This window comes from Musca vetustissima, unplaced genomic scaffold (assembly GCF_032173495.1).
Source record: "Musca vetustissima isolate MV318-11 ecotype Yass unplaced genomic scaffold, APGP_CSIRO_Mvet_v1 utg31259, whole genome shotgun sequence".
In the NCBI taxonomy this organism is placed as follows: domain Eukaryota; kingdom Metazoa; phylum Arthropoda; class Insecta; order Diptera; family Muscidae; genus Musca; species Musca vetustissima.
In genome coordinates this window covers 41,356-64,332 of record NW_026875744.1, presented here as the reverse complement: position 1 = coordinate 64,332, position 22,977 = coordinate 41,356, and the positions used below count along the sequence as shown (strand labels likewise).

The 22,977-nt window shown below is 34.9% G+C and overlaps 1 protein-coding gene across 2 annotated transcripts in view; it reads right to left on the bottom strand.

Annotated features, from left to right (window-relative positions):
* LOC133338279 (protein phosphatase PP2A 55 kDa regulatory subunit) overlaps positions 1-22,699 on the bottom strand; it is a 42,023-nt gene extending 19,324 nt beyond the window's left edge. The window contains exon 1 of one of the 2 annotated variants that reach the window (XM_061546456.1): positions 22,528-22,699. In XM_061546456.1, the coding sequence (XP_061402440.1) occupies positions 22,528-22,693 (166 nt within the window). In that variant the 5' untranslated portion in view covers positions 22,694-22,699. Of the gene's footprint in view, positions 1-11,919; positions 12,035-22,527 lie in introns of those variants that run through there. The other variant, XM_061546455.1, reaches the window with a different exon arrangement.
* Positions 22,700-22,977: the final 278 nt, after the last annotated feature.

Genomic DNA, 22,977 nt, shown 5'->3' with positions numbered 1-22,977 from the left:
ATGTACACTAGTGTGATCTTTCGTGTGCGCACTTTTTATTCGTTTATTTTTAATTTTGCCTTATTCGATGTAAAATGTAAACTAGACAGAGTACAATGCTTGCAGATATCTAAGCCATTGAAAACGGCTGCGTGAGTCGCCGATAGTTATAATGATTTAAAGCTGCCAATTTTATATTTTTGTACGGTAGCGCCGTATTAAATTAAAAAGTTAGACAATTTGTGTCGATTGTTGAAATATCAATTCTGAGGCAAAAATCGGAAAATCGGCATTTTCCATTTTTAGAGTGAAAAATCGTCAAAATGCCGATAAATCGGCAAATATGGCAGCCCTGCTAACAGGACTGTTGATTGAGAGATTCACACTTGTATCTTTGAACCACTATCTCTGGATCACGAAGATCTATTTTCAATGGACGGCTACGACCTTCGTCTCCTCATGAAGATGATCCACCCGGTGGCAATTCCAGGTCAGCATTCTGGCAGGTCAGAAGATTCTTCCACACCGTGTTACAAGCATTCGCAAACCACAATGGCGCCGCAAAACCCAAGCTCTGCCGGTCTGCGACTTGAGTGCATTGTTCCTATTTCTCATTTTATGGCAAATAGCAGTGGCATGCACAGATGATTTTGAAAAGGCTGTATCCAATATCTTGGGGTATTTGGTGTTCGGATTCTGTTATCCCCATCGATCATGGAGACGTCATTTCCGTCGTTCGAAAGGTTAACAGTTTTTTGATAGGAGGGAAGATTTGTTGGCTAGCCGTTATGTGGCATCTCTAATCCGAAATCTAAGTCAATATTGATTGTTTTTATACCTTCAACCTTATGGCTAATGAGGGCATATTCACTTTGTTACGTTTTAGTTTTATCCAAATATTGATTTTAGACCCCATGTCTCTTTGGAAACATTTACAAATCTCCGTCCGTCTGTCTGGGGAGCATGATAACTCTCGAAGGGAGTACGAATTTCATCCAAACTTTACACATCTTCATGTTTCTTCCAAACTTATTTAAAGATCGAAAATGGGGAATATTAGTCCACACTCCTTTTGGTACCTCCCCCATCATAATGGTCAAAACAGTGCAAAAAAAAAAAAATTATTTTATATCATTTGTAAAGATCGTCCGATTAGAATTAAACTTTGCACTACCTATTATCCTTACCAAGCCTAGATCAAGTCCGAAAATGGGATCCATTGGACCACTCCTTCTGGTAGTTCCCCCACAAATGGTCAACATTTTCAATATTCATAAATCCAATATAAGGAATGTACAATTTGAATCAATCTTTGAAAACCCTATCATTTTTACCAAGCCTAGATCATCAAGTCCGAAGGGGAGACCTGTCGATAACCTCCAGTTCTGGTTCCTCTCCCACAAATGTTCAAAAATTCCAAAATATATTAATCCAATAGCAGGCGAATGAAGTATCCGATTTGCCAAGTCTACATAAAATCCGAAGGTTGGACCCGTCGGATCTTCCGATCCCCCGTGGACCGAAATTGATGATAAAAACGGAATAAAGTTACGGTGCAGGGAGTTAATAACCCAGTACCGGCGGCAATCGTTGGTGAGATCACAAGCCACGTGTCATCGAGATCAAGCGATTGTGATCCAGCTGCTCTACAAGCGCATCAATTTCAAATAACGTTGACGAACCGGCAATTCAATTGGTAAACGAGGAAGTCAAAACTGATGCAACTCAGTCTATGACTAACAGGACTGTAGTTCTGGGAGGGGGACGACCTACACGGGATAGCGTTAAGGGTAGGGAAATCTTCGACCAGTTAGAGAGGTTTGTACCGGAAGAGCAAAGTGGGGATACGCTTCCGGAGGAACTGCTACTAAATCTTACCCTGACAAATGATGAGCTGGACACGATGGTGATTCTGGCCAAGTCTACACAGGGGGATTGTTGTAGCCTCAACGAAGAAAGCGTAGACCTTGTTGACCTACCGACTTCAAGTCTGACTCCAACAGGTCCTGTGTCGGCAACGGATAGCGGCTCAAAGGTTGAAAATGCCGAGAAGTATCCGATGCGAAGCAATACAAAGGTGCTGTTTCGTATCTTCGCAAATTCGTGGGAGAAACGTGAATTTGCTTGCGGAGAGGGAGGTTCATCTCATAAAGAATTTACCCGCACGCTCTTCAACGTAAGTTCCAGATGGAGAGGATCTCCAACCCGAGGATCGAGAGGATCTCAAAAATCTCCAGGGAGACCTCTGAATCGAGTAAAGTAGTGGAATCGGCAAAGCCCACTGTCTCTGACAAGGGTGCGAAGCTGTCTTCTGATTCGAAGACTCGCCCGAAACCTAACCCAAGTCAAATGGCTAAGAAAAAGGCTACTGAGCACATCCCGACACCATAAAAGTGGACCAGTATTAATTAATATTGGTGGATTTCCTACACAATGAGAAGGCATAATGCCAAATTACAATCAATTGGATTAGAAAACGTGTTCAAAATTCATAAAATATTTGTGGATGACATTATATGGAACCTATATACCTTAACGTGGATCGATATCAAAAATTTCCAACACCAAACATTATAGGAGTAGTAGCAATGTACATATTTGAAAAGTTTCAAACTTCAATCTTAAATAAAGCGAGCTCTATAGCGATTTCAGCCACTCCGCCTATTGGTGGAAATTAAACCACTGAAACGACCCCTGAAATTATTTTGCAACAAAAAGTTGTCAAATTTAAAACAATTATGACGTATACAACAGCAATAGTCGTTTTGTTGATTCATGCATTCATGTGTAGTACCATTTAAGCAAAAGAAAAAAAAATAATTATTGACAGCGAACGTACTCTGGGACTCAATAGCTAGATCTAGCCAGCAGTGGGTCCCATAGTTATCGTCACACAATTATTGCAATGAAAAATCAAGAATTGAAAAAATCACAAACACACACACAGACAAATATACACAAAATATATTGAGTGAAGACAAAAAACACACAGACACAAAATTGCACAGCACAAAAATCATTGAGTCAATCATCAATGCGAATGCCATGGGAATTCTATTGACTTTATCTTGTGTGTGGCAAAACAAAAACAATAACAACAACATCAACATCGACAATATAGAGTACAACATGTCGTAAAAATTAAATAAATTTATTGCGATATAAGCCACACAAAAAATGAAAATATATTCGTCGTCATGGGCTACTATAACGAGTAAAGAAGAAGAAAAAGAAAAAAAAACTTAGAAAACTTATTTTCCTCAACTGTGACACAACCTCAATATTATTTTATCAGAAGAGAAGGTAGAAGGATTGTCTTGGTCATTAGAAATGCTTAGAGAAAATTAGCAACCATCAATGGCCATAGTAGAAAATAAAACACACACACATTTTACTGTTTATAAGAACAATGTCTATGTGTTGTTGTTGTTGCCTTATTGATCTCTGCAGATTTTGAATGAAAAACCAAAAAAACTAAAAAAAAACTTTAAAGCATTTCTATAGCAGCAGCCACATCAACCAAAGTTTTGCAGTGACCATTACAGCATTTGAGTCTTATAAGATTTGTGCGAATACACAAATATGAATCTAGATATTGTCATTGTCAGCAGCAGCAGCACGTCATGGTTAGGAAAAGTCAAGGAAAACTACAGTAAAGTCTTGATTTGTCGTTCGGTTTTTCTTCGTTACAAAAAATGTGATAAGTTGTTTTCATCGATTTTTTGAAATACTTAGCAGAGATGAGATTTTTTTAATCTAAAAAAAATTTTTAAGTTGGAAATGCAAGCCGATAAAATAAAATATAAAAAGCAAAGATAATATAAAATTATTAATTTTTTAGGCGATATTGACGCTTCCCAGGAAATTTTTTCCGGCTTCAAAAAATTTTTATTTGTTTTGCCATTTTTTAGTTAATTTTAGAGTTAACGAACTCCAACAAATCTTGAGCTTGGTTGGCTTGGGTGCAAAATATTTCGTTAATAAATCAATAAGTTCTAGGCTAATTAACAAGTTTTTGCAGCCAGATTTGAATTCGCCAACGGCCATCGGAACTGGCATGTCCCACCAAAATGAAGGTATGTGCTATATTCTGACGAATCTAAAATTTAATTAAAAATAAGTTAAAAATGCCTGTCTGTGTTGCCGACAGATATATACTCCCCAGCCTATGGTTTGCGAAGGTCTTCGGAATTACACACAGATTTTTATTAGCTTCATATATGAAATATGTTTTTATCAAAGAGGTTTCGGATTTAATGTTTATCAAATTTTTATAAAATATTGACCAATTGTGAGGGCGGTAGCGGAAGGAGTGGACTACTGGGTCCCATCTTAGGACTTGATATAGGGTTGGTAAAGATAATAGGCTTGTGCAAGGTATGGTTTAAATCGGACATTCTATTCGCTTGATATTGGATTTATAAATATTGAAAATTTTGACTATTTGTGGGGGAGGTACCAGAAGGAGTGGACCAATGGGTCCCATTTTCAAACTTGAGCTAGACTTTGTAAAGATAATAGGTTGTGCAAGGTTTGGTTTAAATAGGACATTCTATTCGCTTGATATTGGATTTACAAATATTGAAAATTTTGACTATTTGTGGGGGAGGTACCAGAAGGAGTGGACCAATGGGTCCCATTTTCAAACTTGAGCTAGACTTTGTAAATATAATAGGTTGTGCAAGGCTTGGTTCATATATCGGACATTTTATTCGCCTGAAATTGGATTTACAAATATTGAAAATTTTGACTATTTGTGGGGGAGGTACCAAAAGGAGTGGACCAATGGGTCCCATATTCAAACTTGAGCTAGACTTAGTGAAGATAATTGGTTCTACAAAGTTTCATTAAAATCGGATAGTCCGTTTGCATGTTATTATAAAATTAATTTTTAGCACAATTTTGACCATTTTGTGGGGGAGATACCAGAAGGAGTGGACCGATATTCCCCATCTTCGAACTTAAACTAAGTTTGGAAGAAATATTAAGATGTGCAAAGATGTGCAATGAAATTGATTGCTGCCTTCGAGAGTTATCGTGCGCACCAGCCAGTCAGACACACAGGCAAATTTCGGATACGGATTTGGTCCAAAGAAACATAGGGTCTAAAACCAATATTTAGATGAGTTCCTACCGATTTTTGTGTTATATTTCTGTGGCGAATTTCCTCTCCAAAAATGATTACGAAGGCCGATGTTTGGAACAAGTCGAAGACTCTATTCGTTTTACATGTGAAATTGAAACTTTTAAAAGTTCTGACCCTGACCCTGTTTGGTTCAAATTGAAAATTCCATCTCATCATAACAAAGTTGTCAAATTGTTTACCCTTAGTGGAGATACTTGATTGAGAGTTTCCATCTATGGTTTGATAAAAATATTACGATTTGGAAAATACGGATCAATTCGTATACACAATTTTCATTATAAGATAAGTTTTAAACATTTAGGAGTAACAAAAAGGATTCCAGAAAAGTAGGAGATTGAAGTTCTGGAGGGTGTGAAATAAACGGTTAAACAGCTCCGTAGATATCACTCAATCATGGGGACCCCCTGTTTTTGTCTACAAAATATGATCTTTTTATTCCGGAACTCCACGTACGACTGGTGTTGACACATATAATTGTAAGATTGTTGTTTGCTTCTTCCTGGTTCTTGACTTGTCACCAAATTAAGACAGTCAGCGACTTTCACTGGCTGCAGCCACACATTTTCAGGAGTAATTTTTTCTCTAGGCAGCAGGCGTTCTTCATCGGCGATGGTTCAACACGTTGGCAACTGTACCAGTGTGAATGCTATTCAAACCTGCTCGATATGCATATTATTCTAGAAGCTTCGTTTGTCTTGTCAAAGAACCCGATATTTCAAATTATTGTTAAATATCCGTAAATCGCAAAATAAAACCAGTGAGCGAAGCAGTATAGTCGGACGGAGGCGACCATTTGATACCCTACACAACTTCCACGGAACTGTAATTTTTGGTGGTTCTATATTCTGATTCGCGATTCACTACGGCCCTTCTAATTACTTGTCCAGATTCCCTGTTGTGATGTTCGGCTTTCAATTGTGGCCTATAGATCAACACGAAAAAACACAACAAATAAGTTTTCGGTCCACTTCATCCCAATATTATTATCTGATCATCACAGAAAATTATAGGCGTTATCCTTGACCATACGTGGATCATCATGGAAGATTTCAAAGCACTCTAGTTTGGTTATGAGTTACTAAATAATATATGAATACGTAAGCACCTGTAAATATTAAAGTGTAACTCCCACATCCCACATTTAAAGGTCAATCACTCCTCTTGGATATACTATCAACTTCTCGGGTCTATGTCCTTCAGGTGCAAATATATACACCATAGAATACAAATTTTGTATTTTTTCACATAAAAGTCAGGGTCCATTTCACCCGCTAAAAATATTTACCGATCTTTATCAAAACATGCGTGCTTATTCGTTGGCCCCTTCGCGATGTTTGGGCCATAATTGCTAGTGGAGATATGATGATTGGTATACTAAAAGGTTGGTCTAGGACCAATATTTCGTGGCTTTACAGACTCTTAGGGCTGCACAAAGCTATAATACCTTGAGAACATAGTTGTGTAGGGTATAATGAAGACCTTGCGTCCCGCTCGGGGAATTGTTAATCTATTTAGGGTTTTGGTTCCAGGTTTGAGATGACGTATCAATGTGTCATTGTGGACCCAACCATTGTCGTCTTCTCTCCATCTTTATTCGAATTTCTCCATAGGCATAGCCCCCATATAAGGGTATCGCCCAATTTTCCATATTTTGGGGTTATTGAGCGCGCTTTTCAACCGAATTCGCTTAAATTTGGTACAATGGGTTCTTATTGGGTACCAAATCTCTTCACTAATAATAAATATAGGCCCATTTTTTCGGGTAGCCCCCATATAAGAGCACCTCCAATTTTCGGTATTTTGGGGTTCTTGAGCACGTTTTTCAACCGAATTCACTATGATTTGGTATTTTGTAGTCGCATATGGTAACAAATCTTCACACCAAAAATTATTAATATTTGCCCCCTTTTAGTCTGGGTTTATACATGCAACTTTTTTAGGCAATTTTTCTGCTGCTCTCTTCGATTCTATTTTGAATTTCTTCCCCCTTGTCACTTTTTATACCTCTCACTTCTAAAAACTCAGCAGAGTTTCTTACAAATATTGCATATATAAACCCAGACTTAGGGGTAGATCCCATAAAAGCCCCTTCTTATACTAAAATAGTTTGTCCCCATAAAAGCGTATTCTACCATAGTATAGGGGATAGTCGTTACTCGAAATAGTCAGTTTTACCGTACAATTTATGGAATTCTAAGACGATTTAGCCATCGGTTGTAATCATTTCGCTTTCAAAGGAAATCGTGATAAAAAACTCGATCCGGACAATAATGAAATATATCGGCCACCATTTAGGCATCTCACCCATACAATTATACCTCCTGAAGTAAAGAATTGAGACACAAAACAAAAATATTGGTTTCGAAATTGACATATGTCGGTCATTAATTAGACATAGCCCTCACATATAACTATAACCCCAAATATTCGCAAATTCCTAAATTTCAGAAGTTTGAGGATTGAGGATCTACCATGCGTTATTAGTATTAGTCCACGTTTGGTTTTTAGAATTATCGGTATAGCTTCACTTTTTGGTATCTTCTCCATATATTTTCATTTGAAGTATCTGTCAGTATACCTATGGTGAAGTTCGGCCCGGCCGAACTTAACGCTTTTTCACTTGTTTATTTTGTTGTCAAAGTTTGCGGGATCCGATTGTGATCTATATTATCGACATAGAATTTTATTGTGAACAACCCCATAAAGTCTATACATATAAGAAAAACCTATTATTTTAAATTAAACTAAAATCATATCCATGTAGCAAGAGAACTCTAATTATTTTATATACCAAAGTAAAAAAGTACACGCCCCCTCTTTTCACATGGATATTCTATTTAGACTAAATAGTGACTTTATTGTTCTACAAACCAAAAACCACCAACATAATCGTCAGCGTCGTCGTCGCCCCCCATGACAATTTTGGGTAATGTAATAAAATCTAAAAAAATATAAACAACAACAACAACGAAAAATTCTGTGCTGTTTGCCTTAGCCATGACATGCGTTGCGAATATATATGACAAGTTTGTAGCAGAAAAATCTGACACATACAAATACACACAAACTTGTTATAATAATAATGAAAATTATAAAAATAAACAAAAACAAGTGGAAAAAATGAATCTAGTATTAAATATTTTTTTTTTCATTGCAAAGAAATAAAAATAATAATAAATACAACAACAATAAAATAGAAGGAGACGCTTATAATAATATAAACAAAATAGCTATAACATCGTATATTAAGTGTGATTTTTCTAGGGGCAGTCGACAAAAGAAACCGTTTTGAGGGACTAGGAAACAAAAACAATTTATTATAGAAAAAACAAATGATAGATAAAAAAAATGTATAAAATACAAGACATAAGTACATGTAAAGAAAAATTATGAAAAATAAACAAAAATGTGAATAAAAAAATCAATAAAAGTAGAAAAAAAATTCCGAACAGAAAATGTGTGAACATGACTAGAACATCCAACGATTCAACTACCTAAACGAAAGATCTAATTGATGATGCCCATCTATCCGTCGTTCACCGTATATCCGCCAACGTCCGTTTAAACTGTAATGTCTCGCGTTCTTCACCTCCTCTTCAAGATGTTATTATATCGAAAAACGTCTAATATAATGATGATTGCAGTGATGAAATATAGAAACAACATCAACACAAATTGACTTAATTAAATAATAATTTGATAAATATTTACCAGAACATTTAACACAGTTGTGTGAGAGATGGCATCAAAATCTTTAGATAGACAAAATGTAAACAAAAACAGAAACAGGAAAAAAACTACAAGGCATTTGAATTGCAAAATTTTAGTTATGTTGTCTGTTGTTGTTTTTATAGTTGCTGCTAGTAGTAAATATTTTAATGTGTATTTTATTTGTTAATATAAATTGTGCGAATTCTATTCCAGAGGCGATTTAAAAAAAATGTTTGGGTTTTTTTCACAATACACCTTTTTCACGTCTTATGTATTATATTAAAAAAAAATTGTGCACCTTTTTTTAAATATAAAAATATATGTACAAATGTTTAACCAAATCAAGAACTAACTTTTGTTATAATCTCCCAATGGATGTATAATTGCCCTTAAATGGCTTGAAATCAAATAAATTTAAATTCACAATTTAGAGGTTTCAAAACAGTGTCCGTTTGTGCGCCCTTTGCGTGGGAGTTTAGAAATAACAATTCAAAGGCCCGACCACTAATTACCCCAAGATTGTGGACACATATTCAGAAGCAAGAATAAGGCACTCAAGTCACAGCCGTCGGATATAGTTGGAAGTCCAATAGATATACAGATCGAGTACACTTATAAGGACTACAATTTTTTTATAGCGAATACGTTTCCTGTTCCCGAAGTTTTGTGACATATATTCCATACCTCACAAAAATTAATTTTTACGCGAACGCAGGCTAAGGCATAGTTTTAGAAATCAATGTAATTACATAGACTGGGACACAAGCTATTCAATCATAACCAAGAGCGTATGTTCACAAACATTGCAAAGGACGCAAATTGCATAAGGGCGGCTTTATTTGATTTTAAATGACATAAACGTCAATTTTATCAGACAAAGTAAATATCCACTCCGATGCACTTATTATTATGGCCGCTTCCACAATGACAGACGAGGAGAAGACTCGTCAACAGTGGCTGTCAGAGGGGTCACGATCCGAAACGTCCCGAGTCTTACTCGGCCAACGTCTGGACTGAGGAGTCCATTGTTGCTACAACAACAACAGTGGCTGCCGAGTATGTGGACTCTTCTAAGGAGGAAACTACTGTTTGCGAGTATACTTTTCCTGACAAGCCAAAGATTCTAATACAGACGGCCACAGGAGGGATAGAAGTTACGAGTGTTGTTCCAAAGACACTTCGGAATCCTCGCTGGCTCCAGAACGTTAGTGTATGAAATAACTTAGCATACGACGCGCAACACCTTTATCTCTAATAGGTATTACATATATTACATTTTATACTCGGTTTAAATTCAGTTTACTGACACCTCTCAGATCATTTTGAAATTTTTACCATAGGTAGATCATTACTCGGCCAACATCTGTCCATTGTTGCTGCTACAACAACAGCAACAGTGGCTGCCGAGTATGTGGACTCTTCCAAGGTGGAAACTACTGTTTGCGAGTATACTTTACCTGACAAGCCGATGATTCTAATACAGACGGCCACAGGAGGGAAAGAAGTTACTAGTGTTGTCCCAAAGACACTTCGGAATCCTCGCTGGCTCCAGAACGTTAGTGTATGAAATAACTTAGCATACCTTTACGACGCGCAACACCTTTACCTCTAATAGGTATTATATTACATTTTATACTCGGTTTATGGACACCTCTCAGATCATTTTGAAATTTTTACCATAGGTAGATCATTCTGCTCGCGTAGCCCAACGTTCCGCCTGTCCATAATAGGAAGGCTCCTGCTCGCGTACCCCAATTTTCCGTCTGTCCCTAGGAGAAATTAGTAAAAACCCAGACGAAGGCCGTTAACTCGGAAAAAAATTAAAATTAAAACAAAATTCTGTCCGCGTAACCAAATTTTAAACCGGTATCAATTTAAATTTGTATTCCTCATTCCGGAAGTTCTTCTTATTTGTTTGTGATCAGCACCAAAAGGACTATCTATCTGCAGTAAAATTTCAAACGTTCCGCATATTTAATAAAAAGTGGGGATATTTTTGGAACTTTGGAGCCCCATATCTCGGGAAGTAATGACTTACCCCCGAAAAAAATTAAGTTGTTGTAATCAGGATCAGTAAAAAATTCATACCATAGATAGCCCCATGGCAAGAATTTCAAAATGATCTGAGAGGTGTCCGTAAAGTGCATTTGTTTCCTATACTCTCCCACATGAGTTGAAAATTCAAAATATTTGAAATCGATCGGATACTGAATAACATGGTATTTTCGTATATAGTTTTAACTACAGTATAAACCTTGAGGCACTGTTCTGCCGTCTAAATTTCATGGTGGCTACAATTTCTTGCCTTGTCTTCTTCTAAAACAATAGATTTGAAGTCAACACTGCATTGGAGTCCCAACTCTGGTTTTCATAGAGCCGCTAAACATTCTCCTACCGAGCGATTTTTTCAATCAATCTTTGCTTGATTGAAAAAGTATATACTTTTCAAAAAATTGTTGCATATCTAAAATTAAGAAATAAGTTAATATAGTTTGAATTTATTTATATTAATTATACTTTCACTTAAAATACCACCTGAATTGTGTTCTTTATGATTGTGGATAAATAGTTGTTAGATGCAATGCAAATAGGCACTGAAGTCATTTCTTTTTTTCAATAGAGGCAGAAGAATACCAATGAACTACGCGCTAAATATTTGAGATTTAAATGACAAATTTTATTTGTTATTTTTTTTTTCTTATTATATTAGAAAATTTCTTTAATTTTTGCCCCCTTCAAAAAAAAAAAAATGTACATTGTCATTTTGCACAAACAAAAGACAACACACATAATGGCAGCCAATTAAATGATTGGCAACACTGGTTGAAGTTTAAAACAAAGTTTATCGTTGTGTTTTCCTTTTCACCTTTCATGCCTATTTCTTTCCATTTTTGCGCCAACAAAACGACAGCACCGACAACGAAGTGTGTGCAGAGAAGAAAACACAGTAATAAAAGGCAACAGCTTAAAAAATAAACACACACACACACCAAAACGCACAGCACACACTCGGTGTGTGTGTGTGTGCAAGTTCGGCACACACAAGAGAATGCAATGTAATAGTCAATGCAAAAAAAACTTACCGGCCATGACAGTTTAACAGTTTGCTGCTGGACACCGAAAGTAAAGTAAATATTCAAAAGGCAGGCAAAAAACACCGATTCCCCACAATAACAGCAGAATGCAGCGGCGGTAACGTCAGAAATGACAGAAAAATAGACGAGAGTGACTGGAGTATGGACTGCGAGAGAGTGAGAGACTCACAGGAGACGGTATGTTGATGACTTTTAAAGCGAGGGTGGGGAAAGGACAGGGGAAAAACACGCGGTGATGATGGTGATTTTTTGGTGGCGTCGACGACGATGGGGGAATGTAGGTAAAGTTTTTGTTGTTGTTTTATTTGCAATTCACTTTTGTTGTTACAATTGTTATTTGTTTTATTTTTTTTTTTTGTTTTAAGGTTAAAGTTGTTTTTTTTTAATAGAAAATATTTCACTTTCTGTTTTGTTGTTGTTATTTAAAGTTATTGATTTTTATTATTATTTTATTTTCCTCTTTCTTTACTACTATAAATTAAAATAAAAAAGGGCACAAGAAAAAATTAAATAAATTCAATATTTGTTTATATTTGTATAATTGGCTATGTTGATGACGATTGTTTCTGCTGCCGCGACTTGGTGTTGTTGTCGTCGTCGTTTTTTTTCTTATTTTTCTGTTCAACGAAGTTTGAAGTTTTCAGAAATGTCATAGATTGGAGGATAAATGACGATAATGAAAGTAAGCTTTGGTAAGGATTTACTTCACTTTTTTCAATTCTTATTGTGGTAGGTATGTGTGTGTGTGCGTGCGTAGAGAAGCTAAATTAACGCAATAAAATAAAGCAAATTCACTCTTGATTTCAATTCTTTTTTTTAATGTATGGGAAGCAAAAAAAAAAAAAACACACAAAATTCTTTGTTCGTATTTGTTGAGCTTGGTTTCGATGTAAGCACACAATAACGAATGTATTTTATTTATTTTACTTTTTAACATTTACAAAAACAAAAATAATAAAATGTTAACAGGCCAGACCACTGTCTAACCTTCAAATAAGCAAAAAAAATATAACAACGAGAAACCCCGAAAAAATATGAACACAACGATAAATTCCCGATCAATTTGCTTTTTTCCCCTGAACGAACATTAGGTTACGTTATTTATTTGTATTATTTATTAATAATTTCATTACTACACTTTTCGGTTCTTCTTCTTCTTACTGTTTACGGTTTATGCTCGCTCGCCTAACCGGTAAGGTCAAATTAGGCAAATTATGTTTTTTTTTCTTTTAGGGAATTTTTATTTTGCATTTGTCGGACGGGATGACATTTTGCCAATCGGAAATGCTTCTGCTGCTGGTTTCTTGGCAAAAACAAAAACGCACCGCGTGACTCAAAACGCCACAACAATTGTGTGTGCAAACAAAAATGTTTTGTTCTTTTTTCTTTCTTTTTTTCTATTTTATTTTTTATGCTTATAATGGAGTTTACACACACTCACAACAATTGAATTGGATGAAGCAAAATAAAACAAGATTTATTTAATTTCACTTATTTCATTTTTTGCACTTTCATTCCTTTGCTAATTTGTTGGCCTGGCTGCTCTCCTCTCTACTAAAATGACAAATCAAAAATTGTCATACAACCACTGCTGCTCTGTGCTCCTGTTTTGTTCACAGTACGTACGCACACACACACACACAGACGTTCGTATACCATGTTCACTCATTGGCAAATTGACGGCGACATCTCAAGCGCACACAAAACAACAGCAACAAAAGAATGAGAAGAAGAAGCAAGAAGAAAACTTGCAAAGCATTTTACGGCGAATTTGTGCAAACAAACACACGCACACACATAAATAACATCGACGAAACGAATGAAAATGGCAAAAAAGAAAAATTGACAAAAAGTTTTATTGCAGTTTTTTTTTATTAATTTTTTTCCTTAATCGAGCTTTAGTAAACAATTAATTACATTTAAAGAGAAGTTGTTGTTTAATTATCACATTTTGTTTGCTTAATTTTTTATCATCCAACAATCCTCCTGCCTTGCCTCGGCTGGCTGACTATGGCAGCTTACTTTTTTTCTCTCTTGCTTGCACTTTTTCTTTTTTTTTTTTTTGCAAATTGTTAAGTGGCTTTATAATGCCGCCGCCGCCGCCGTTTTGTGTTTCTTATGCAATTTTTCTTGTATTACGTTTTATTAGTTAGATTTTATCACTTGGATTTTTCTATTCCCCTTTCACACACATTTTTGTTTATTTCATGTTTTTTTTAACTTTTGCAAAAAACCCAAAAAAAAAAATCACGAATTTTCTTCACTTTGCTGTTTGCGTTGCTTTTGCAATTCGAACAAATTGACTTGAGTAGAATTTTATCAAAACTTCTCCGTCTTCGTTTTAGAAAAATCAACTAAAAAATGCTAACCGCTTTAGGGTAACGTAAGTCGACTTTCAATTTGCTTCTTTGTGCTTTTTTCTGCTTTTCATTGCAGGTGTGTGTGTGATAGTTAGGGATGCATAAGTTAAGTTTTGACTTATCGAAATGAAAAAAATAATCGACTTGCGACAATGGGTAAACAGCAAATTCGCCTTGATATTTGCAAACTTTTTGTCGGTGACGTTGCCAACCATGAAGCAGTAGTTAACTTTTGCAATATGACAGGTGTTCACATGGTAAAATATAATCAAGGTATATTTTTAATATATTTACTTTGGATAATGTCATATTAATTAAGACGTTATCGTACAATAAAAAATGAAGAAAAAGTAAAAATTTAGTAAAAGAAGTACATTACAAAATGACCAATATAGAAAAAATATCGAATCGGGCAACATTGAGACTTAAATGGATAAGTTTAGCTACAAATGTTGCGTCTATAACTACATTAAATTAAAGTTTAGCTTGTGTTAAGTATATAAAAATATGCGTAATGGACCCTTGTGTTAGATCTTTAAACAAATATTTATTAAAAATCTTGAAATGTAAATTTTTTACAAAACACATTTTTTTTTGTAAAAAAAAACAGCATGAAGTATTCCTCACATTTTTTTAATAAGATTAAAATAATTGCCAAAAGCAAAATGCGACTTTTCTCTTTCATTAAAAATATTGACTCTTAAAAATCAGTCCCTATCCTAATATCTTAAAATAATTTTTGTACATAACTAAAGCGCAGATTTTTTTAAAGACAGTTTTTGTATACCCTCAATTAAGACGTAGATTTTTTAAATATTTTGTAGGACCTCACTAAGGCGATTATTTTTTCAATAATTAAGTCGTGGTTCCCTTACTGCAAGAATCTACTAGATCTTACTATTTTCTTCGATATCATAAAGGAAAATTCGTTATCGTAGTAAAAAGTTGTTGATTCTTGCAGTACGGGAACAGACCATATGTTGTCAGGGTATTATAGCTTTGTGCAGCCCCAAGAATTTGTAACGCCGCGAAATATTGGTCCTAGACCCACCTTTAAGCATACCGATCGTCATATCTCGACTAGCTGAGTCGATCTAGACATGTGTGTCCGTCGGTCCATATAATTTGTACAAGCAACAGTTATGGACCAATCTTCACGAAATTGTGCATATAGGATGGGTTCTGCCCAAACTCTATTTTCGTCTGATTTTCTAGTCGCTCCAGAGGTTTCAATTATGGCCCAAACATCGCAAAATTTTACATGGAGAAGAGGATCGGGACAAAGAATAATCATGCCTGTTTTCATAAAGATCGGTCAAATAGACCCTGACTTTTGTGTGAAAAATTACAAACTTTGTATTCTACCCCTGAAGGACATAGATCCGAGAAGTTGATAGAATATCCAAGAGGAGTGATTGACCTTTAACTTGATACCAATTATATTATCGTACGTACTCGGATGTGGAAGTTATACTTAAATATTTACAGGTGCTTACGTATTCAGATATTATTTAGTAACCCATTACCACACTAGAGGGCGGAAAGCTCAGAATATAGAACCAGAGAAAGTCATACCTTCGTGGTAGTTGTGTAGGGTATCATATGGTCGGCCCGTCCGACTATACTGGCCCGCTCACTGTTTTTTAGATTTTTAAAATAATTTTTTTTTTGCAGACCCGTAACTAAAGCGTAGATTTTTTGTACAGTTCACGAACGAACTAGTTCAAATGAACGATTCACTTAAAAGACCGATTGAACTAGGCCTTACAAATTCGTTCTTTTTAGTTAATTAAAAGAACGAACTGGAAAAATCGTTCCTTTTAGTTAAGATGTGACTTAGTTCGATTTGGTCTATATGGAAGCGAAACCGATCGAGTATTATTTTGCATGTGATATTACAGCGCTCCCATTTAAGCTCTTTAGTAAACACTAATAAAAATATACATGTTGGCAAGTAATTTTTCAATTATTCTAAAACTTTTCTTTAAAAATCTACGCCTTCAAGGTCCACATATTTTTTGGAACCGCCCTATAAGTTCATCAAATCTTTTGAAATATTTATTTAAAAATTCACACCATATAGGTCCATAAACTCTTATTTTTTTCATTTTAATATTCTCGCCATATAGGTCCAACAATATCTTACAAGAACTCAAACTATCAAGTGAATGAATCGGAGAGCGATGAACTATTAAAAGAATGACCGAAGTAAAACGACCGTTGAATAAAAGAGCTTAATTGCGAACGATTGAATTACTGAACTAGAAGACCGAACTAGTTCAGTCAAAAGAGCTAAACTAAAAAGAGCGATCAGCCAACTGAAGTAGATAGAACAACTCTATTTTGTAGCCCCTAACTAAGACGTAGATTCTTTAAAATATTTTAAGGCGTATTTTTTAGAGATTTTTGTAGATCTCTAAATAAGTCGTAGATTTTTTAAAGACTTTTTTTAAGGATTTTTTTGTGGATCTCTAAATAAGGCGTATTTTTAAAAGAATTTTTTGTAGACCCCCTAACAATGCGTAGATTTTTTAAAGACATATTTTGTAGATTTCTAAAAAAGGCGTATTTTTTAAAGACTTTTTTGTATACGCCTAACTAAGGCGTTGATTTTTTAAAGACATTTTTTGTAGACCCGTAACTAAGGCATAAATGGTTTAAAGACATTTTTGTACACCCGTAACTAAGGCATAAATTGTTTAAATAATTGTTTGTAGAACCCAAACTAAGGCGTATTTTTTTTAATTTACAGACAAAGGCCATGAGTGTTTCCAAAAACTTCATTACAAGGACTACTCCAAATTTATGTAGAACCCTAAATAAGGCGTAGATTATTTTTAAATTAAATACATATATTTTTTAGATATCTTCTATCTATATATACAAATTTTGACCAAATTGTATGTACAGGCACTATGGGGCGTGAGAAGTGTTTCTGTGTAGTTTGAAATTCATCCTACAGATAGCGCAATATTTAGTTTTTTTTTTGTTTTTTATAACGTAACTCAAGAACTACTGCACCGATTTTGACCAAATTTTATGTATTTGCTCTATGGGGCGTGAGGAGTGTTTCTGTTTAATTTTAAGTTCGTCCTACAGATGGCGCGCTATATAGTTTCTTTGCGTTTTGCCCGATTAGAGTTTGGGTGCTAAATTGATGCAATTCTGATAGGGCAAAACAATGTTTGCCGGGTCTGCTATTTTAAATAACTAACTAATGCGTACATTGTTGAAATATATTTTTGTAGACCCCTAATAATAATTTAGTCCCTTACTAAGGAGTAGATCTTTTTTTGTAATAATTTAGAGCCCTTACTAAGGCGTAGATTTTTAAATAATTTAGACCCGTAACTAAGGCGTAGTTTTTAAAATAATTTAGACCCGTAACTAAGACGTAGTTTTTAAAATAATTTAGACCCCTGACTAAGTCGTAGATCTTTTAAATAAATTAGACCCGTAACTAAGGCGTGGTTTTTAAAATAATTTAGACCCCTGACTAAGTCATAGATCTTTTAAATAAATTAGACCCCTGACTAAGGCGTATATCTTTTAAATCTTTTTTGTTTTTAATAATGTATTTATAGCACTTGACGTTTTAAAGACATTATTCAATATTTTTTTGTATTTTTAAAAATTGTTCTTACTTTTTTAATCACGTTTTCTGTACCCCTAAAAAATTCGTAGAAATTTGTGTTCATAGGCTTATATTCTGTTATGGTACAATTATAAAAGGTAACAGCAAATCCTAGCTGATTTGATTCCAACGTAACAGGAAAATTGGGAACGTATACAATTCTTTATTAAATGTTCTCCCGTATTCAATTTACTCAATCTGCCTGCTGGGAAAGTTTGAGGAAGCAAATCTTTCTTTAAGGAATAACTCGTTATTCTGAGCATTTTCATATGTGTTACACATATATATGGCAATGGCTCCATTATAGGAAAAATGTGGAACCGAAGAAATATAAATTTAATAGATTTTCATTCATGTTTTTCAATTTTATTTTGCGGATTCGAAAATATTACATTTTCAAAATAAATATAATTTGTTTGTTTACATTTTTCTGTCAAATGACGTTGAAATTGGTATAACTTACAATAACATTTCCACATTTCAGAGAGTAATATTTAACCCATTATGCCACACCGACTTCAGTATTTTTTTCTCTACTATGAAATGTCCCATATTACATTTTATATTTTTGGATTATGGCACTAATAAATCACATTATGCCATCTATATGGCAATATACTCTACTGTTCGTGTAATACACATGGCGCCATCTACACGTCATCGCAGATAAATAAAATATTGTTGATAATACCGTATTGGTATTAAAACATGTAAACATGAGAGCGGCATTACCATCTTGTTGATTGTAAACACTAGACAACAAAAATAAAACGATGTTTAAGGAATTTTTTTTAATGTTCTAGCCGTACTTTTACGTAGATATTTCGGGGTTTCAGAGGATAAAATTCCGCTCAGTGGAATATTTTTAATATTGGTGGAGGACTTGAAAAAGTCCGCATAAAAATGCATACTTTGTCAAACCAATGTGGCAATAACTAGGCATTCATAGTTTCTAGAGGATAAAAAACCTTCTTGCAGAATATTTTCAACATAGGTCAATGGTTAGCCGCACAATATCAGTACAGTACATAATATCAGTAAATAAAAGTCATTAAGTGATGACTCAGTTTTTGTTTTTCCTTTTGAGTCGAGCTTAACCCTTTGTGGCCCAATGTTGCCCACAGGCAACAAAATGTTTTAGAGTTTATATTTAATATACATCTAGTAGATATATATTATTTGGATTTCGTATGTCAAGTCCTGATTATGGGCTACACATATCAAAAGTAAAATCAAGAAAATTCCAAATTGTAGTAAAGTTATGAGCTTTTCAATATAGGGAAGAGGGTACAATTGTGTACAGTACTAATTTGTGTATACAGTTCAAATTTTTTAAATCGCTTCGTATACAAATTGTACGAATTCTGCCATCAGAATTATTTTTGATTCTTGTAAAAATGAATATAGAGAATTATTTAAAATTATTTTTTGGTTGAATTTGCATTTGGTTTTCTTGATATTGGACTTTAATTTTTCCGAAAGAATGTACTGTATCTCCCGAATGCAAGGATGTAGCGATGTCAAATTTTGTGCATATCCTATTTAGGATAGTTGTATTAAATCTACGAACAGAAATTTGTTCTAAGATAGCGGGAAAAATATTCGGGGCTCAAAGGGTTAACGATCGAACGATTTAACAATTTGGTTTGTCATAGCTTCGATATAAAGTACCGGAACCATTTTCGGTATTTTGAAGGATTTCGCTCAAATTTCGCACCTAAATCACTGTAAGTTTGTATACCCGGCTTCTTGAAGTGTGAAAAATATCCTTGGAAAAGATTTTTGTTATTGGTCCATGTTTCGACTTATGAAGGAGGTCCCATCTCATTGTCGGCATTTTGAAAGTTTTAGCCGCATTTTTCCAACCGAAGTTGTTGTGAAAAGGTAAAAAAGTAATCTTTGTAGAAGATTTTCGTTATCGGTCCGAATTTTGACATAGCCTCCATATAGTAAAAAACAATTTCCGGTATCTTGTTTTATACAACTTCAACGATAATATCGAGGGGAGGAAAATAAACTATCAAGGAATTCATTAGTAGCGGCGAGCGAAAATAAAACAACACTAAGTCACTTTGTTTTTATGGCAAGGAGTGTTCAATTTCTAGAATGAGAAATGACCGATTTAAATGCTTCTTAAATGACGCCATTTGCCCATAGAGGGTGCTAGGCCCGAATAACGATAATGATTACATTTCCAAAGAGACGTGCTGCTTGATAGTGCAGCACCTATTTAAAACTATATATAACCATGAGACCAATAGTAAACAAGTACAGCGAGGGATAGTTGAAAAGATCTCTGAGTAGAGAGTTAAATAGTACGTGAACTGTTTAGAGGTTAAGCCCGACAATCCTGAATATCAATTATGGAAAATTTATCGTTATGATGGATTGCGTGCAATTTTTATACCCTTCACCACACTGTAGTACAGGGTATTATGTCTTTGTGCATATGTTTGTAACAGGCAAAAATAATCGAGATAGACCCATGGTTCCTTTTGAGAATATGCATAGAATCACTTTCTGAGTCCATTTATGCAAGTCCGTCCGTCTGTCCATGTTAAATTGTTAACAAAGTACAGGTCGCATTTATGATCCGAATTGGATGAAATTTGGCACAGCTCATTTGTTTGATCCAAGGATGAACTCTATTGAAATTGGGAAAAATCTGTTCAGATTTATATATAGCTCCCATATATATTTTCGTCCGATTTAAGGTAAATGTGGTACCAAAGTCTCTATATATCTTTCGATTTGCACGAAATTTGGTATAGCCTACTGAATTAGGTCTGCAATGATGTGTGCTAAGTTTCGTGAAAATCGGTTCAGATTTAGATATAGCTCCCATATATAATTTCACCCGATTTTATGTAAATGGTGCACCAAAGTCCCTGAAAATCATTTCATTTGCACGAATTTTGGCATAGCGTATTGAATTAAGCCTAGAATTGCGTGTGCTAAGTTTGGTGAAAATCGGTTCAGATTTAGATATAGCTCCCATATACAGTTTCGACCGATTTTAAGTAAATGGTGCAACAAAGTCCCTAAATAGCTTTCGATTTGCACGAAATTTTGGTACAGCGTACTGAATTAAGCCTAAAATGATGTGGGATAAGTTTCCTGAAAATCGGTTCAGATTTAGATATAGCTCCCATATATAGTTTCGGCCGATTTTAGGTAAATAGTCCACTAAAGTCCCTGGAAATCTTTTGATTTGCACCAATTTTGGCATAACGTATTGAATTAAGGCTAGAATGACGTGTGCTAAGTTTTGTAAAAATCGGTTCAGATTTAGATATAGCTCCCATATATAGTTTCGCCCGATTTTAAGTAAATGGTGCACCAAAGTCCCTATATATTTTTTTCGATTTGCACGAAATTTGGTATAGCCTATTGAATTAGGTCTAGCATGATGTGTGCTAAGTTTCGTGATAATCGGTTCAGATTTAGATATAGCTTCCATATATAGTTTCGCCCGATTTTTGGTAAATGGTGCACCAAAGTCTCTGAAAATCATTCGATTTGCACGAATTTTGGCATAGCTTGTTGAATTAAGTGTAGAATGATGTGTACACCTCCTATATATATTTTCGGCCCAGTCCGACCTTACTACTTTCCTTACGGTTTTTTTTTCGTAGCTACCTAGCACAAAATTCTGACATAGTCTCCACATAAAGATCCCGACATACATAGGACACTTTGAATGTACTTCTCATTTTGGAGGGTATATAAAGTTCGGTCTGAGGATATATACACTTTGATACGGCAAAAATGTGCCTCATCGAAATATTTGTTTTAAACTCTACATTTCTTTGCACGAAATACCTAGAAATCTAGATCATTTCTGAAGATGACACCCATCAATTCACTCCTTCGGTTTCTCCCCCTTAAACATTAAAACATATATTTCTAAAGAGCAACCTCTTCTGGTTCCTCTCCACAGATGGTCAACTATATGATAAAAAGATGTACCTTATGTAAAGCGGACAATAAAATCAGGGTGTCGTAATTTCATAGACCTCCGCAAACCATATGCCGGGGTTAACGTCTGCCGACTGACACCTTTTTTGTTAATTTGCAGGTTAGGGGTCTTAGACCATTGGCACAAGCCGCTTTATTAAATATTGACACAGCCTCTATTTTTTTTTTCAAATCACGTGATTTTGAATTAAACAACAAGAAATCTCAATAACAACAAATATATTAATTAGGTAAATAATTCACCTGAAAAAAAAACTGTCAACCCTGAAATCCAAATTCATATGGAAAATAATTGAAATGTTTTCAATTTTTTTTTGTGCAACAACCTCCGAAATATTCCCATCTGTCCCCACCATTATACAACACAACACAATTCTTAGCTCCCAGAGATGCTAATTAAATAAATTCCATGATCTTCTTCTCATAGGAGTACATCACTCCCTCGTCGATGTTTGTTTGCCTCAACGAATTCGGTGATAATTGAAAATGAAATTATTGACTAATTCACACCTGGAAGGGTTTTATGTGTGTGTTGGTTTTGTTTTCGGTAATTTGATAAAAACGCAAACTTTTTTGGAAATAAAAAAATCGAAATAATCAATAAAGAAAATCCCTTGTACTTACTTTGAGGTTTTTTGGTTCCATTCATGGCCGTGTTCAGCATATTGCCAATTTTCGTAAAACTCGATTGACGCATAAAGGCATGATGGCGCGGTGGCAATGGTGGCGGTGATGCCGGTGGTGGTGGCTCCGGTTCTAGTATGGGACTTTGTCGGCCCCATCGTCCCATTTTAAATGATTTGCTGCGAGAAACTTTTCCCTCACCAGTGTTGTTGTTATTATTATTGTTGTTGTTGCTGCTGCTACTGTTTACAATGTTGTTGTTGTTATTATTTTGGCTTATGGTATCAATGGCTTTGCCGTTACTTCGACTATTATTGATGATGGTGATATTGGTTTGTTGTTGTTGTTGTTCTTGGCCAAGGGACGCAATGTTGATATTTTTCTGTAAAAGAAATAAAAACGGGGAGAAGGGAAGGAAGTTAGAAATAACGATCAATTTAAATCTTTTTT